Source organism: Echinops telfairi, unplaced genomic scaffold (genome assembly GCF_000313985.2).
Source record: "Echinops telfairi isolate 266 unplaced genomic scaffold, ASM31398v2 ScPeMD7_9;HRSCAF=40, whole genome shotgun sequence".
NCBI classification, from domain to species: Eukaryota; Metazoa; Chordata; class Mammalia; order Afrosoricida; family Tenrecidae; genus Echinops; species Echinops telfairi.
In genome coordinates, this window is record NW_022103906.1 from 96010149 (window position 1) to 96026955 (window position 16807).

The 16807-nt window shown below is 46.9% G+C and overlaps 1 protein-coding gene across 1 annotated transcript in view; it reads left to right on the plus strand.

Annotated features, from left to right (window-relative positions):
* The window catches only part of E2F6 (E2F transcription factor 6), a 21765-nt gene extending 12690 nt beyond the window's left edge, over window positions 1-9075 (plus strand). The window contains exons 3-7 of the mRNA XM_004696383.3: window positions 899-1115; window positions 2504-2659; window positions 4300-4414; window positions 7179-7308; window positions 7689-9075. Coding sequence (XP_004696440.3) covers window positions 899-1115; window positions 2504-2659; window positions 4300-4414; window positions 7179-7308; window positions 7689-7738 — 668 coding nt within the window. The 3' untranslated portion in view covers window positions 7739-9075. The remainder of the gene's footprint in view (window positions 1-898; window positions 1116-2503; window positions 2660-4299; window positions 4415-7178; window positions 7309-7688) is intronic.
* The last annotated feature ends 7732 nt before the right edge of the window (window positions 9076-16807 follow it).

Here is a 16807-nt window from a genome sequence, read left to right on the forward strand (position 1 = left end):
CTCTTGTCCCACTATCATGCTCAGCCTTCATTTGGGTTTCAGTAATTCCTCTCAGTTACATTACCCTTGATCACACCCTACCAGGCCTCCCACACCCTCCTCACCACCGATTTGGATCACTTGTTGTTCCTTTGTCCCTTGGTTTGTTAACACCACTTCCTTTCCCCCCACTTTTCCCTCTCCCATGTCCCCCCGAAACCGTCGGTCCCATTGTTTTCTTCTCCAGATTATTCATCCAGACGATCTTATTTAGACAGACCTGCGGAGATAGTAACATGCACAAAAACAAGACAGAGCCAAACAAAGCAACAAAAGAAAACTAAACAACAACACCAAAAAGCCAATGACAAAACAACAACAAAGAAAAGCCTGTAGTTAATTCAAGGACTGTTTGTTGACCTTTAGGAATGTTTTCTGGTCGAATCTGATGGGGTGCCAAGCCCTGGCCCCAAAGTTTATTTTTGGTATTCTCTGGGGACTTCATTGATCTGTTCCCCTCGCTGTTCTATTGCACGCTCGTAGTGTTTTGCCTCGGTGTGGTGGGATCAAATTGGGCGCAAAAACTACCTTTTTTAAAAAAACCCAAGTCTCTGCCTTTGCTTTCTAAAGAATGTCTCAACTTGAGACCAGGCGAGAAAGGGTTATTCAATGACAAATGAAAATGTGACTGCGTCTCAGATACACTTAATTTAAATCAAGAGCTATCGTCTAGCTCTGGGATAGAGTGCTACTGTTTTTATTCTGTCTGAGAACGCTGTTTTCCTAGAGATGTCAGCTACTATTTGGTCTCGGTGTGTAGGAATTGTTTATGTGCCTGTGCAAGTGTGACCAAGAGGAATAAATGACTTTTTAAAAATGTGATTTAAAGTTTTACAAACGTATCTGTCTTGTGTTGCAGAAGCTCTGAAAGCGAAGCGGCCTCGCTTTGATGTGTCCCTGGTTTACTTAACTCGAAAGTTCATGGACCTTGTCCGGTCTGCTCCCGGGGGGATCCTTGACTTAAACAAAGTGGCGGCAAAACTGGGAGTACGGAAACGGAGAGTGTACGACATCACCAACGTCTTGGATGGGATCGAGTTGGTTGAAAAAAAATCCAAGAACCATATTCGGTGGATGTGAGCTGCTTTGGCTTTTGATTCACTCCCCCTTCTTTAAAAGGAGCCAGGGACGCCAGTGGGGGAGAGTGGAGAGCAGTGACCTGGGCCTTCTAGTTAGAAAGGGAGTCAGACCTTTCTGCAGAAAATCGGCAGTAGAGGGCAGCAGTTATCTAGGAGGTTTGAAAAGATGATTTCTTCCCCTGCAGTCGGTTCGTGATGTCAGGAGGAACTCAGTGAGGGTGCAAAAATAATCATTCTTCACATGTTAGTGTAACAAGCACCTGGACACACACATAGTCACACGCACACTTCTGATTCAGTGGTCCTGAGAGAAGGCAGGAATCTGCATTGTTATACCCCAGATGATGATGATGATGCAGGTGGGCTGTGGATCACACGTGGTAAGCATTAAAGAAGATTGGGGATTCATGATCTGCAGAGTAGAGAGATCTGACTTAAATTAACATCTAATGACAATTGCTGAAGACTTTCAGGACGTGATTAGGAAGAATCCCACGGGGAAAGGGACTTTAGGAGATTTTTACTTTTAAACACACCCACATACACAGAGAGCAAGCTTGTGCACACAGTAGTCAAATAGAGACCTTTCAGGCAAATGAAATTTCAGCAAGTACCAATATAGTTCTCATTAATCAACATAGTTATGAAGGGGCTTCAGAAAGTTTGTGGGAACATGGAATTAAAGGATAATGGGATTTTTAGGGGCCCTTTTAAAATACGTCAGGGATTCAGATCCGATTGTGTTCTGAACCGCTAGCTAAAATCAGATTTGGAAGGTAGCCAGCAGAGATTAAGTGGGAACAGCCATTGCTCTTTAAATCTCGAGGACAACAATGACTATCAGTTGTTGCTCGGGCCACTTCAGATTGGAGTAGAAAGAACTACAGAGAACCACGCTTACCTTTGAAGATGAGGAATTCAGCCGTTGTATTCAAATAGAGCCAGGTAGAGCATGCGCCTCCCGGAAAAATACAGCATCGTGTACTTTCAGCGGAGGAGCCCTCGTGGCCGACACGCTTGCTTGTCGTCTTTGAAAGCAAAGCTACGAAAGGACAGCTTGTCTGAGGTCACGAGCGGGCAGTAGTAGTGGCTTGGACGGGACCGCAGCTGCTCAGCCCACTCCTCTTCCCGGTGCATTGAGCTTTGTGTGCTGTTCGTTTCAACACGGTCACAATGTATTTAGAAAGTGCCAATGTAAGTACAGAGATGACACCGGCTGTCCAGACTAAGAGCAGGAGTTCATTTGAAGCACTTTCTGCCATTTTGGAAAAACACTTAAACATTTGGGGAAGTTCAGTAACTTTAATTTGTAATTATTTCCTGTAGTGTCTCTGATGTTATTTGTGTGTCTATGTGTATATGTATATGTGTCTCCTTTTTTTAAGAGGATCTGATCTGAGTAATTTTGGAGCAGTCCCCCAGCAAAAGAAGCTCCAGGAGGAGCTGTCTGACTTATCAGCAATGGAAGATGCTCTGGATGAATTAATTAAGGATTGCGCTCAGCAGCTGTTTGAATTAACAGATGACAAAGAAAATGAAAAATATCCTTTGACGTCTGTTTCCAAAAGAACGTGTGCTTTAAATCGTGGTGTTAACTTGGGGGTTTAGTTTTGTGTTTAAGACACAGCTAAAAATAGGAGAACTTTAGCAGTGAAAGTAAGTAAACCTCTAGCCTCAAATGCACACAGAGGAGACGTCGTTGCCTTTGGCCTGTCTGGCGTCTCTGTGGGGTGAGTGTGCGCTGACCTCAACGGGGCAGAACTGTCAGCATTTCCATTGAGTACGCGAGTGGAGCTGGCTTTTCCTTTGTGCCGTCTGAACAGTTGGGCGACGGTGAAATTGTTGAGCGGCTTTTGCTTCGTTCATGCTTTCCCAGTTGGTGAGCTATTTGTTTCCGAAACAGCGAACTGCCGGCCAGCAAAATGTGCTTTCCCAGAAAAGTTCTCCATGAGAGCTAGCAGTGAATAAGAAATAGGCTGGGAACTGAACACTCTCGTGAGTGTGTGGGTTTGTGTTAGGACTTAGATCCTATCATGGTCTCCAAAAATGGTTGTCGTACTTATACGGTAGTACAGTTTAAATGATCATCACATCTGAATAATTGTTTATGAAACAGAAATTATAGTGAGAACCTCAGTTGTCACACGGCTCCAAGCTTGAACTTGATGCTATTCAAACAGCCAAACTTGAAGGAAAAAAAGATCTCCTCAGTGTTTGCTCCATAGTCAACCCGAACATCCGACTGGGAAAAACCTGTCCACCCGTCGGGGCCAAGAGGGAGGGGGTCCTGTGTCACATCTCTCCTCGGGCACCAGGTGGGGACCTTCCATCCGAGCGCCGCTCTGCCCCAGACCACTGGTCACTGCTTTTCACGGCACTTGATTTGCATAAAGTACCAGCACGGCGGCTCCAAAGGAAGGGCGCTCTGCTGGCAGTAGAGCTGGGAGACGACGGAACCACGATGGCGCCAAAGAAAGACGTCACCCGCGTGGAGTCAGAGTCAGGGTGATGCTGGGCTCCTTGGGCGGCTGAATACAGCATGGCAGCTAAGTGACGTTATCTACCTTTTTTGGAGAAAAAAATGTGATCAAAGTGGCTAATGTAGCAAAAGTTATGAGATCATTAAGCATGAAACAAAGAAGCGAGACCATTGAAGAAGCTGAAAAGTGGCTGTTAATTTGGATAAATTAACCAACAACTCAATGGTGAGCAAAGCCGAGCTAGCAAATAGGCGAGGAGGCTAAAAGCCTTCAGCGCGAACTTGTAAGTGTAACTCTTGGGCCTCAGAACTAATTATTTGGTTTTCCATTATTTCTCAGGCGAAAAAGATATGCAGTCCTTGAGCTTTTTGGTGTTTAAATGCAAATTTGGAACGAATTTGACAACCGAGGTATCACTGTATATATAAAATGCTTTTTAAGTTACTTTTCATCCTTTGATTGTTAGGTTTCCATCTTGAAACAGAAACCTAACAGTGTTCTAATGTAGTTGTCTGCCCGCATTGGGGGTGAGTGGGTGGGTGAGTGAGTGAGTGAGTGAGTGGGTGAGCGAGCGAGCGGGCGGGCGGGCAGGTGAGCAGGTGAGTGGGTGGGTGGGGTGCCTGAGGTCGCCATGACTTGGAACTGACTTGCCAGCAACTAGTAAGGGCCGCGCTGCTCACAGATCCTTAACTGACCTTTACACTCGCGTATGTGACCTACCGAGACATCCACAGCATCCGAGCTTTCCACGAGCAGATCGTCATTGCGGTTAGAGCGCCAGCAGAAACCAGGCTGGATGTCCCCGCTCCCAGAGAAGTAGGTGGCAAAGCATTGTATTCAGTGTTTGGGAGTGGGGCCTGCCAATTACTTAGGTTATGCTTTCATTAAGCAATAGTAAATAGTAACTCAGGAACCATTCCGTGCATTGTAAGGAGCCTTGGGGTGAAGTAGGTTAAGCACGGAGTTGCTGTCACTAAGCGCGGTCGGGTTTGAACCCGCAGACCGCTCTGCAGGAGGAAGCTGCAGCTGTCTGTTCTTGTAGAGATTCACTGGGTCACCCTGAGACAGGAGCAACTGACTGGCAGTGGGTGTGGGTGTGGGTTTGCTACGCACCTGTTGGCTACATACCCAGTTTTGTTCAAGACGCGTTACACACTCTAACTCTTTCTGATTAATGTAACAAATGATTGAGTCATTTCTCTTAAAGAAGGAAGGAAGCTTAAAGAAAGCTGGAGCAGTCTTTCAAGGTCAAGTAGCTGGGGACACGAACTCCAGCACAGCTAGTTCACGTCCTGGTTTATGTCCTGATAGCCATCATGTTGTAACTCGTTTAGAGGGGTTACCAACAAGAATCGGCCTCAGACTTGAAGTTCTTCCAAGAGTAGTGTCAAGTGTCAGCCGAGACGAAATAACTTCACCTCCTGACCACAGTGCCAAAAAAGACTAGTGAGTAGACCAGAACACTGTCATACTTTTACACGAAAACCAGGATTGCTGTGAATGAAAATATTCTGATCAGCTGCTTAGCACATTCTTTCCCTCGCAGGAAAGTTTCTTTTGAAAGGTAATTGCCCCCAGAATGTTGCTTGGTAAGGGTGGAATCAGAATGAAGGGATGTGGCCATTCTTGGGACAAGTCATCCAGTTGGGGCAGCCTCGTAGGCACAGCGGAGCTTGGAATGATGCAGCCTGCTGTTGCTGTAGGGACACACCGCCCCGTACTGAAGCGTGTGTCTGATGTCCGCCTCTCCTTGTAGCCCAAGCAGGCCATGGTCCGAGGGAGACCCCGGGCTGCTACTTTGATCGTTGGTCGATTAGAGAGAGGATTGGTTTTTCTCAGTCGCATCCTTCTTGTGACTTCTTGGTCTTGCTTCATGCGTTTCAGATGAGGATTTATATCTATTTAAGTCTCTTAAGTAGCAGTTATGTTTACTATGAGTCATTTCATAAATATGTAAACTGCTTACAAAATTAGTCACCGTTCATCAGTATATCTTAGTTTGGCGTTATGCTGGTTCCTTTTATCATGATTAAGGAGTTTGTTTCCCTCTTACGCTGTGCGCTTCCTCAGACTGATTGCCAGACGTGCCGAGCCTTCGCTCACAACCCAGGCGTGGCCTGTCTTAGGGCCAAGGGCGCCTGTCCGCAGTGGAAGTAAGCGGAAGCAACAGCACCCAGCTCGGGGGAGAGTGGCTACAAAGATGGGCAGAGAGTAAGCGGTGGGGCCAGGGTGTGGGTCTGATGCAGCGGTTGGCAAACGAGGGTCCGATTAGTCACTGTCGACGAAGAGGGGCTGTGGAACCGAGCTGCCCACTGGCTCTTTAGATGGCTTGTATGCCCCGCCCTGGTGGCAAAGTTGAGTAGTTGTGTCATGGACTGTGCGACCCACAAAGCTGAAAAGAGTGCTGTCTCACCCCGCACTCAAGTTTGTCAATCCTCCGTCTAATGGAATGCGCAGCTCGACGTTGCTGGCCAGAACGGAGCAACTTTTATTTTGTAAAACAATGATTAATTGTGCCAGATACGTTATGCAAGCTACACCTGAACTGGCCGGCTGGCCGCCGAGCCTGCACACATTCTCTGCCCCGGGCAGCTGGAGAGGCTGACCCAGGAGGTTCTGAGACACTGGGGAGCAGCCTGTGTGGCCTCACTGTTCCCTCCGTGAGGCGAGGAGCCGTGGCTGCTGGGGCCAAGCCAGGTGCAGCCCCCATTTAGCAAAAGAAAACACAGGAATCATTTCGAGCAAGGACCATTCCTTAAGGATTTGCATCCCTCTCAGGAGTGGAAGGGGTCCGTTTCCCAGGAGAGCACATGAAACCAAGTATTTTAGTTACCTTTAATAATGAAGACACTTTTAACACCCAATTCCTCAGGGTTTTCAATAATGTTATCTCTTCCTTGTAGTTTTCAAGGTGGACCACAGAATGGTCCTTTCGATTAGCTCAGCACCTCTGGTGTCTGGAGAAAGAGTCACCTCCTGGAACGGAGGAGACTAGGGGCTGTGTAGTGTTGAGATTTTTTTCTTACGACTCCAAAAACATCCCTACTTGATTAAGAATCTATTTTAACTCAGCAGATTCATATGACTAAAGCCAAATACGTAATTTTCTCAACATACATCATAGGATAGAAAGGACAGTTCCTGAAGCTAAGTGTTCAGAAAATTCCCTCAAAACTTTATAGTCCTGAGGGTAGGGGGAAGGTGGGGGCAGGAGGGAAGGGAGGAAGGGGGAACTGATCACAATGATCCAGGCATAATCCCCACCCCACCCCAGGGGGGGTGAACAATAGAAATGTGGGTGAAAGGAGATAGCAGTCAGTGTAATTTATCAAGGGGTCATGGGGTGTGGGGGGGAGAGGAGCTGATACCAAGGGCTCAAGCAGAAAGCAAATGTCTAGAAAATGGTGCTGGCAACATATGTACAAATATGCTTCATGCAATTGATGTATGGAAGGTTATGAGCTGTAAGAGCCCCCAATAAAATTACTATTTTTTTTAAAAAAACACTTATAGTCTTACTAAAAAAAATAAGATGAATGGAGATTCTCATATTCACCTTATGATTTACGTATTTTGCCAGGACTCTGTCACGGTGCATATCAGGAGCACCAACGGGCCTATCGATGTTTACTTATGTGAAACAGAGCAGGAAGACCGAAATCGCAGAGCGCCCGCACCTGAAAGCAAGCCCGCAGAGAGCCAGGCGGAAGGTGAGCGGCCTCCTCCGAAAATCCTGGAGGTCTAGGGAGGGTGTGTCCGGCCTTACCACGGTCTTCACGCTTCCTGTCCACGGAGAGTTTTCAGTAGTGAGCCATTCTTATCGTAGATTAGCATACGAAGCTCAGTTTTTAGCTGCGAAGTTTAACGAACTTGTCTTTCGTTGTGGTGTCGGCCAACCCTGGAACCCGGATGGCGGCCCCTCGTGGGGTCTCCCTCCCGGGGCCCGCCTTCTCAGTACAGCTTGCGGCTGATGTGTGATGAGCCGCGGGCTGTGGGCTTTTAGCCTCAGGGCTTGTTTTTAAAGGCAGCTGATATGGTCTGTTGGTCATCTTAGGGTTTCCCTCTTCCGTGTTTTTATTTTGTTTTCCAGAAGAGAACCGCCCTCAGCAAAGTCGAGAATTGCTGGCAGTGAGCAACTGAGGACGGACGGACCGACGGACGAGGTCCGTTTGCAGCCTCCAGCGTGGACGAATGGGGCGGCGGAGTCGGCTCTCCGCAGGGCGACATCCCGGAGTTCCCCATGGCGGGACCAGCAGTCCCTTCCTCATCCGTAGCATGTAGGCCAGGAGCAGTTCTCTGGACATTTGGGAAGGACTCGTTGGACCACGTGTGCTGCCTGTTTGTCAGGGAGGCGGACATCCGGCCTGCGGAAGTGACTTCACCAAGCGCATCCCGCACTCGGGTGGTCCAGCCTGCAAGGGGGGCGCTTCGGGGGTGGGTCCCTGCCCCTCAGTGACTGCGTGTGGGGATCCACAGAGGAAATTGCCTTACACTGGTTCATGTTTGCATTCAAGTGTGGTAAATTGGACGGCTGTGCACAGATGAATCTGAATGTGATGTGTATACATATGTGTATCATGAAAATGTCTAAGGGAAACCACCACTGTACAGCTAAAGCACTGTATAGATGGAAAGTAATTGACAGATTCTCTAATTTCTGTGGTGTTTATAACTTATTAGAATCCTCTTACTGAGGGTTAGAAGAGAGTTTTTTTCTTCTTTTTCAAACTTCTACATGTAGAAGGATCGAACTGTGCTATACATTTAAAATTCATGAATTCAAATATTGTAATACAATTTCTAATGCCTACATTAGCGTGCAACATGTCTTGCTATCAAGCTACTAGTAGGGTCACTGCGTCCCGCTAGGCTGATGGTGTGCTCTAAGGCTTTAGGGCCCATTACAGGAAAGCTATTATAATGATGGTTTAATTCATCATGAGACGTGTTCAATGATGGTGAAAATTGGTAACTACTTTAAAGCTCCTGGCAAGCAGATGTTGTAGTGTGTCTCTGTAAGCCAACAGCCTTGTTTCCAATCAGTGGCTTTCCTTAGAATGAGTTGGACCCTGGCCCGCCTCCAGCCCAGTCCCACATTCCAAGCCCTAGCCATGTCTACCTCACTGGACAAGTCATTGGCCACTCTGTGCCTCAGTCAGCTTAGTCGCTTGCCATTCGACTGTGAGTCCCTGGATGGGCTTTGTCTTACTCTTTGTTGTGCTTCAACGTCTTGCACCAAGCCTGGCACATGGAAGGTGCCAGATGTGTGCTCGAACAACTCAGCGAGTGAGTACGTGTGTGCGTTCCACATTGAGCTTCACAAATCATGACGTGTCTGTCGTAGGAGAGTCTCACCAGCATCACTCAAATTCTCACTGTAAACCCCTCTGGCTTTCTAAGAATGATCTGATGCAACTGGAAATCAAGAGTGTATCATAAGATTTAAAATAAAAATCAAACTTTTTAAATATTGAAAAGCATGGTAGCAGTGAAGTATTTCTTTGAAGTGCGACTGGGCGGGAATTTCCCAGAGTGCATTTTCTGAGCTGAGACATACCTGCGCTTAGGACGGAGGCTTCTCATGCCTCGAGCAACAGGGACTTCTGCAGTTCACGGCCCATAGCTCGGTGCCGGCAAGCTGCTGGCCTGGAGCTACTCTGCTCCTCTCCATGCCTGGCTGCCACCATGCCTTTTTTCTCTGACTCTTTCTTCTTTTTTTTTTGGCAAGCAAAAAGCTATTTGAAAAGCTACAGGGGCCACTACTTGATTACCACTGGAAGAGAACCCCTTGTTTCCCAAATTGAGCAGTCGTGCCCCCTGCCAGGGTGCTGGGCTGGTCCCGAGGGGCTGCAACGTCAGAGACCCCACGTTCTCCTGGATGAGCTAGATGATCCAAAAGTCTTCCATGCTCAAGGGCACACCGAGTCCTCCTTTCCTCTCTCTAAAAAGGGGCCGTTGGCCAAGTGTGGCAACTGAGAGACTAACTGGGGGTGCCGTTGAGCAGACTTGAGAGTCCAAGAGAACCAGCAACATCAGGGTGGACATCTTGTTCGATGAACGTGTGAGAGGTGAGGCAGGACGTGGTGTGTGATGCAGAGCTCTGAGCTCTGCGGGAGAGAGTTGGCCATCAGTGTATAACCAGAAGCATGGGAGAGGCCATCTCATGAGGGCAGCGCAGGGCAAAGGGAGAGGGAGACCGGAGAGACCAGCCCTGGAGAAAGGCATTGTGTTAGTCCTGGTTGACTAGAGAAACAAATCCAGAGAGACACGTGTGTATAAGAAAGAGCTTTATATATAAGAGCAACTGAATATTGAGAAATGCCCTAGCCCAGTCCAGATCTAGTCTATAAGTCCAATATAAGCCATCTGTCTGATAGCAATCTATAAAGTCCTCTTCAGACTCACGCAACGTGTGCAATGATGCTGAGGGCAGGAAGATCACAGACCAGTGGGTGGAAAGTCTTGTGGATCCAGTGGTGGTATAAGCATCTCAGCCCTGGCAGGGGTCTCCACGGGGCTCCATTTGTCTTGTCAACGGAAATATCTCCCAGGGAGTAAGGGTGGGTCCCGCCTCCTATTTATCGCCTTAGCACCTCCCAACAAGGTCATCAAGCTGCAACCTGATTGACGGGCTAACTACCCTTTCACTCTTAATCCTCTTAAATTGACAACCGATTATGTAACTACCACAAGAATCCTGCTTTGTAAGTAGAAGTCCAGCAAAAAAGACCTTCCACGAGAGGCATTGACCCCATGCCTACTACAACGGGCTTAGACGTAACTGAGGCTGGCACAGGATGGGGCAGTGTGCCAGTCTGCGGTAGATAGGGTCACTGTGAGTCCAACCTGATGCCAGAGCACTTTAACAGCGACAGGGGAAACCTTTCCTGAGAATGCAAAACAAGCTCATGCCCCCCCAAACAAAGAACCTTGCCGAAGGTGACTGCATGATTTCGGAGGCTCAATTCCTGCTTAGAAGATGCGACAGATGTTCCTTACAAGTTGAATCCTGTCAGCAGAAGGCCTTTGCAACCTTTCCAGGTGTTAGACACCTGTGCTGAAGTCTTCCTCCACCCCAGTCTCTCTCAGTTCAGGTGTTTCTCTCCCTTTTCAGACTGCTCTCAGGTCTCGCTCCCCACTCTCCTGAACCTCACTTCCCTCCGTAGCTCTGCTAGAACATTCTCCAAGATCACATAGCCCCTGTTCAGAAGCCTTGGATGTTTCCCATATTTCCTTTAGGCCCAAGGGCAGGCTGTGAAATACAGTCCGAACGTAACTTTGCAAACTTGTCTTGCTCTCTTGCTTCACAAGCCCCCAACCCGAACCAAGCCTGGAACACCCAATTGCAGGTCGCCATCTCAGCCTTCGCCCTTCCTAGCCTGCCTGGAATCTCTTCCTCGTCCCAGCACCCAGCCTAGCCAGGCGTGGCCTACACGCCTGCCTCCCTTCACTTGGCTCGGAGCTTGCACCCAGTCCCTACAGGGCCTTAGGTGCCTGTCTTGGTTTTCCGTGCTGCACTGCATGCTCTCAAAGGGAAGGCTCCCTAGCTGACATGCTCATGGCCCAGTGGTAGGAACTGTTGCCTAAGATTGTGCTGGTTTATCCCCTCGGCTTTTTGGCTAAGATCAAGTGTAAGATTTTGCTGGTTCATCTGATTACATTGAATGCTACTCCCAAGGGGGGGAAAAAAATCCTGTTTCCATCTTGTTTCTAAAGAAAACAATTTTTCCTGGGCAACACGTGTGAACATTTACACTGTGGGGGAAGGCCATCTTTGTGGACTTGGGGGAATATACATCCTTTTCATGTAAAAGTATTTTTTTAAAGGTGACTTTTGGTCTCCATGTAGAGGAACGTTGTTGAGAGCAACATCTTCTACCACCCCTCTCTAGAGAAAACAAAAAGGCATAGAATCGGGTAGAACTGAGACTAACTCTTTATGGGAGTCAAAAACCTCACCTTTCTCCCTTGGAGTTGCTGGTGGTTTCAAACTGCTGACCATGCAGTTCACAGCCCGGTGCATAACCACCACCCCACCAGGCTCCCAGAAGAAAAGGCATCATTTAACTAGCTTTCAAAGACCCAGTCGCTTTGGGGGTTTCTCTCTTCAGGGTTTCCCTGTTTGAAAATGTGAAATGTCTGTTCTGGTCCAGGTAAGAGGCCTCTCCAAGAGATTAGCTGGGAAAGACGCCAATGGTTCTCACCTGGGGCCAACTGGATTACAGAGTGGGCTGCTAACCACAAGGCTGGTGGTTTGAACTCCGCGGCCCCTCCAAGAGTGAAAGGTAAGGCTATCGACTCCCATAAAGGTTTACAATTCTGGGAAACCCAAAGAGGCAGTTCTACTCTGTCTGATCCGGTTGCTGTGAGTCAGAATCGACACTCTGACAAGGAGTTTGGTTTGGGGTCTATCCGTTGATTCTGAACATGGAAGGAAAAGAGGCATTCTTTACCAGGAAAGTACCCATTACAGAGTGTTGGCGCCCTATCTTAGTAAGGAGTAGTTTAACAAGTTCACACACACACACACACACACACACACACACACACACACACACACACACACTTGCTGAAACAAGAAGGAAGCCGATTTCTCTCGCACATGAGGTCAGTATGGCTCTCCAAGGATCAGCAGCCCAGACTCCTCCCAGGCACATGTAGTTAATTGTTCCCATCTGGTCTACTACCAAGGTCACTTCGCAACCCGAGAGGGCTCACAACTTGAAGAATGCCATCGGTGACTAAATGGCACAAGGAGAAACTGGAACTGGTGTGTTTTTCTGTATACAGTCTCAACCACACTAAAAAACAATAAAACAAACTCGGGGCTTGGGGAGCCTCGGTTCTTATGTGTGCCTAGGAGCCGGCCAGCAGGATGGGAAAGAGGAGGTTATGTTTCCTCTCTGGCCTGTGGTATCCTTCACGTTGACTTCCTTTGACTCCGACTTACCCATTTAGATTTGGAGGTGTATTGGGGAGTTGAGGCGGTCTATTGAACAAGGGAAGGACAGATATCGATTGGGGTAGACAGCCCATGTGTTCACCAATATCTGGTTCTCTAGTTGTAGCCAGTCAGCTCGAATGGGAAGTGATGAGTGAAGAAGAGATTGTAAGCAACATCATCCAATCCTTCCTGCCTCCGCAGTCAAAAAGCCACAGGCTGCAGAGAACACATGGTGGGTCCTTCACCCTGGATACCAGGAAAGAGCCACCGCCAACCTGGGTGTGATGTGTGTCTAATAACGGAGATTACGGAGTACAGTGATGACTGCAGAAAAATTAACATGTCCAGAGACACCGGGCCGTCTCAGCTATGCCAGAAAGGACCCATTCAAGAGGCACGCTGTGGCAGTCATCACCAAAAAAGGGCATCTTAAGATCTATGCCAGTGGTCCTCAACCTGTGGGTGGCGACCCCTTTGGGGGTTGAATGACCCTTTCACAGGGGTTGCCCAATTCCTAACAGTAGCAAAATGACAGTTATGAAGTAGCAACAAAAATAATCTTATGGTTGGGGGGTCACCACACATGAGGAACTGTGTGAAAGGGTCATTAGGAAAGGGGAGAACCACGGATCTGTGCTGTCTGTGATAGGATGATGTCTATGCGCATACAAGGAAACCCAGTTTACACAAGTATTCAAATGTATGCACCAACCACTAGAGCTAGTGATGCAGAAATTGAAGAATTTTAACATCTTCAGTCTGAAATTGATGATCCACGCAATCAAGATGCATCGATAATTGTTGGTGAGCAGAATGCAAAAGTTGGGAACAAAGAGGCAGGGACTGCAGCTGGAAAAAGATGGCCTGGTGATAGAAACGAAGCTGAGATCACAAGACCGGATGTTGCAAGGCCAACAACTTCTTCATAGCGAATACTACTTTTCAACAACATGAAATTCATGTAGTTTTTCCAGACGAAATACACAAAATTCAAATTGACTACATCTGTGAGAAGAAATGATGGAGAGGCTCAATTATCCATAGCTAAAATAAGACTACAGGCTGACTGGAACAGGCTATCAATTGCTCATATGAAAGTTCAGGCTGAAGCCCCCCAAAAATTAAAACAAGTCCTCCAGAGCCAAAATACAATGTTGAATATATGCCACCTGAATTTAGAGAATATCTCAAGAATTATTTTGACTCATTGAACATGAATGACAAGAGACCCAATGAGCTGTGGGATGACATCAAGAACATTAAACATCTCAGAAGCAACAAAGCCCACATGGAAGAAGAACACCAGCATATGTGACCATGAGCTGTCGAAAGGATCAGGTATCAAGCATCCAAGAACAAAAAATAGTATCATTGTAAAGGTGGGTGAGCGCAGAGTGGAGACCCAAAGCCCATTGGTGGGCAACTGAACACCCCCTTACTGAAGGGTTGTGGGGAGGAGACGAGCCAATCAGAGTGCAGGGTAGCAACGATGAAACATATAACTTTCCTCTAGTTCTTTAATGCTTCCTCTCCCCCCACTATCATGATCCCAATTCTACCTTACAAATCTGGCTGGGCCGGATGATGTACATTGGTACAGATAGCAACTGGAAACACAGGGAATCCAGTATAGATGACTCCTTCAGGACCAGTGGTGAGAGGGGCGATGCCTGGAGGGTGAAGGGAATGTGGGGTAGAAAGGGGGAACCATTTACAAGAATCTAAGTATTTCCTTCTCCCTAGGGGATGGACAGCAGAGAAGAGGGCGGAGGGAAACATCCGACAGGGTAATTTATGACAAACTATAATAATTTATGATCTATGAAGGGTTCATGAGGGAGGGGGGAGTGGGGAGGGAGGGGGAAAATGAGCAACTGATATTAGGGACTAGAGTGGGAGGCAAATTATTTGAGAATGATGAGGGCAACAAATGTGCATATGTACTTGACACAATGGATGGATGTGTGGATTGTGGTGAGAATTGTACGAGCCCCCAATAAGATAATTTTTTAAAATAAAAAAAAAGAAAAAGAAAGAACATTAAACATGAAGAAAGCAAAAGGTCATAAAAAAGACAGGTATAAAAAACAGCCAAAGTGGATGTCGGAAGAGATTGCAAAACTTGCTCTTAACTGTAGAGTAGGTAAAACAAATGGGAAAAAATGATGAGGTCAAAGAGCTGAACAGAAACTTTCACAGGGCAGTGTGAGAAGACAAAGTAAAACATCATAATGAAATGTGCCACAACCCAGAGTTAGAAAACCAAAAAGGAAGAACTGGCATATCTTAAACGGGAAGAACTACAGAAAAAATGCAAGCCTCAAGTCGCAATATTGGAAGATTCTATGGGCAAAATATTGAACATTGTAGGAAGCATTAAAAAAAAAAGAAGGAAAGAATGCACAGTCACTGTATCCAAATCAAGCCTTCCAAGAGGGAGCCGATGACCGAGAACCAATGGTCGCAAAGGAAGAAGTCCAAGCTGCATTCAGGGCATTAGCCACAAGCACGGCTGCAGAAATGGACAGAATAGCAATGGAAATGTTCCAGAAGCTGAGGAAGCACTGGAAGCACTCACTTGTCTACACCAAGAGATTTGGAAGACGGGCCAACTGACTGGAAGAGATCCATATTTGTAACCATTCCAAAGAAAGGTGACCCAGCAGAAGGTGCAAATCATAGAACAATATAATCAATATCACATGCAAATAAAATTTTGCTAAAGATTGTTCAACAGCATTTCCAGCAGTACACGGACAGAGAACTGTCAGAAATTCAGGCCAAATTCAGAAGAGGATGTGGAACAAAAGATACCACTGCTAACCCCTCAGGAACGGAACTGGGAGTAGAGATACCAAGAGGCTAGAGGGAATGTGGGGGGAGAACAGGGGGAACTGATCGCAATGATCAACGCACAACCCCCACCCCCAAAGGGGGAAGAGCAGTAGAAACATGGGTGAAGGGAGACAGCAGTTAGTGTAAGATACAAAAATAATAATAATTTATAATTTATCAAGGGTTCACGAGGGTGGGAGGGTGGGGAAGGAAGAAAAACATAGGAGCTAATACCAAGGCTCAAATAGAAAGAAAATGTTTAGAAAATTATAATGGCAACATATGTGCAAGTGTGCTTGATATAATTAATGTATGGATTGTTAGAAGAGCTGTAAGAATCCTCAATAAAATGATTTTTTTTAAAGATATCATTGCTGATATCAAATGAATCTTACCTGAAAGCAGAGAATACTGAAAGATCGTTACTTGTGTTCTTTCTTTTCTTTTTTTTTTTTTACACTTGTGTTCTACTGACTCTGCTAAGGCATTTGAACTCTATGGATTGTAACAAATTATGGCTAGTCTTGAGAAGAATGGGAATCCCAGAATACTTCATTGTACACAAACAGAATCTGTACAAGGATCAAGAGGCAGTTGAGCAAGGGATTACTACAAAGCTTAAAATTTTTAAAAAGATGTGTGTCAGGGCTGTCTCCCCTCACCCTACTTATTCAATCTGTATCTTGGGAAAACCATCAGAGCAGCTAGATTATATGAAGAAGTATTAGAAACGGAGGAAGGCTTGTTCCCAACCTGTGCGACGCAGAGGACACAGCTTTGCCCGCTGAAAGCGAGGAGGGCTTGAAGCACGTGCTGGTGAAGACCGAGGGTGGCAGCCTGCAGTACAGATTACAACTCAGTGCGAAGGAAACGAAAATTCTCACCACTGGACCCTTAGGTAGCATCGTGATAAACAGAGACAAGACCGAAGTTGCCAAGGACTGCATCTTGCTTTGATCCGCACTCAATGCTCCTGGAAGCAGCCGTCAGGAGATCAGAGGACGCATTGCATTGGGTCCATCTGCAGCACAAGACCTCTTTAACGTGTTGAAAAGCAAGGATGTGGAAACTGGGCATTGAATAAGGAGGACCAAGGGAGAAGAGATGCGTTTGAATTGCGGTGCTGGAGAGGAATACTGAAAGTAGCATGAACTGCCAAGAGAACCAACACGTCTCAGGAGAGACCAGCCCCCAGAGAAAGACATGTCGGTTAAAGTGGAGGCGCGGTGACGTGCCAGTTAAAGTGGAGGGGCAGTGACGTGTCGGTTAAAGTGGAGGGGCAGTGATGTGTCAGTTAAAGTGGAGGCACAGTGACATGTCAGTTAAAGTGGAGGGGCAGTGACGTGTCGGTTAAAGTGGAGGGGCAGTGACATGCCGGTTAAAGTGGAGGGCAGTGACGTGCCGGTTAAAGTGGAGGGGCAGTGACGTGC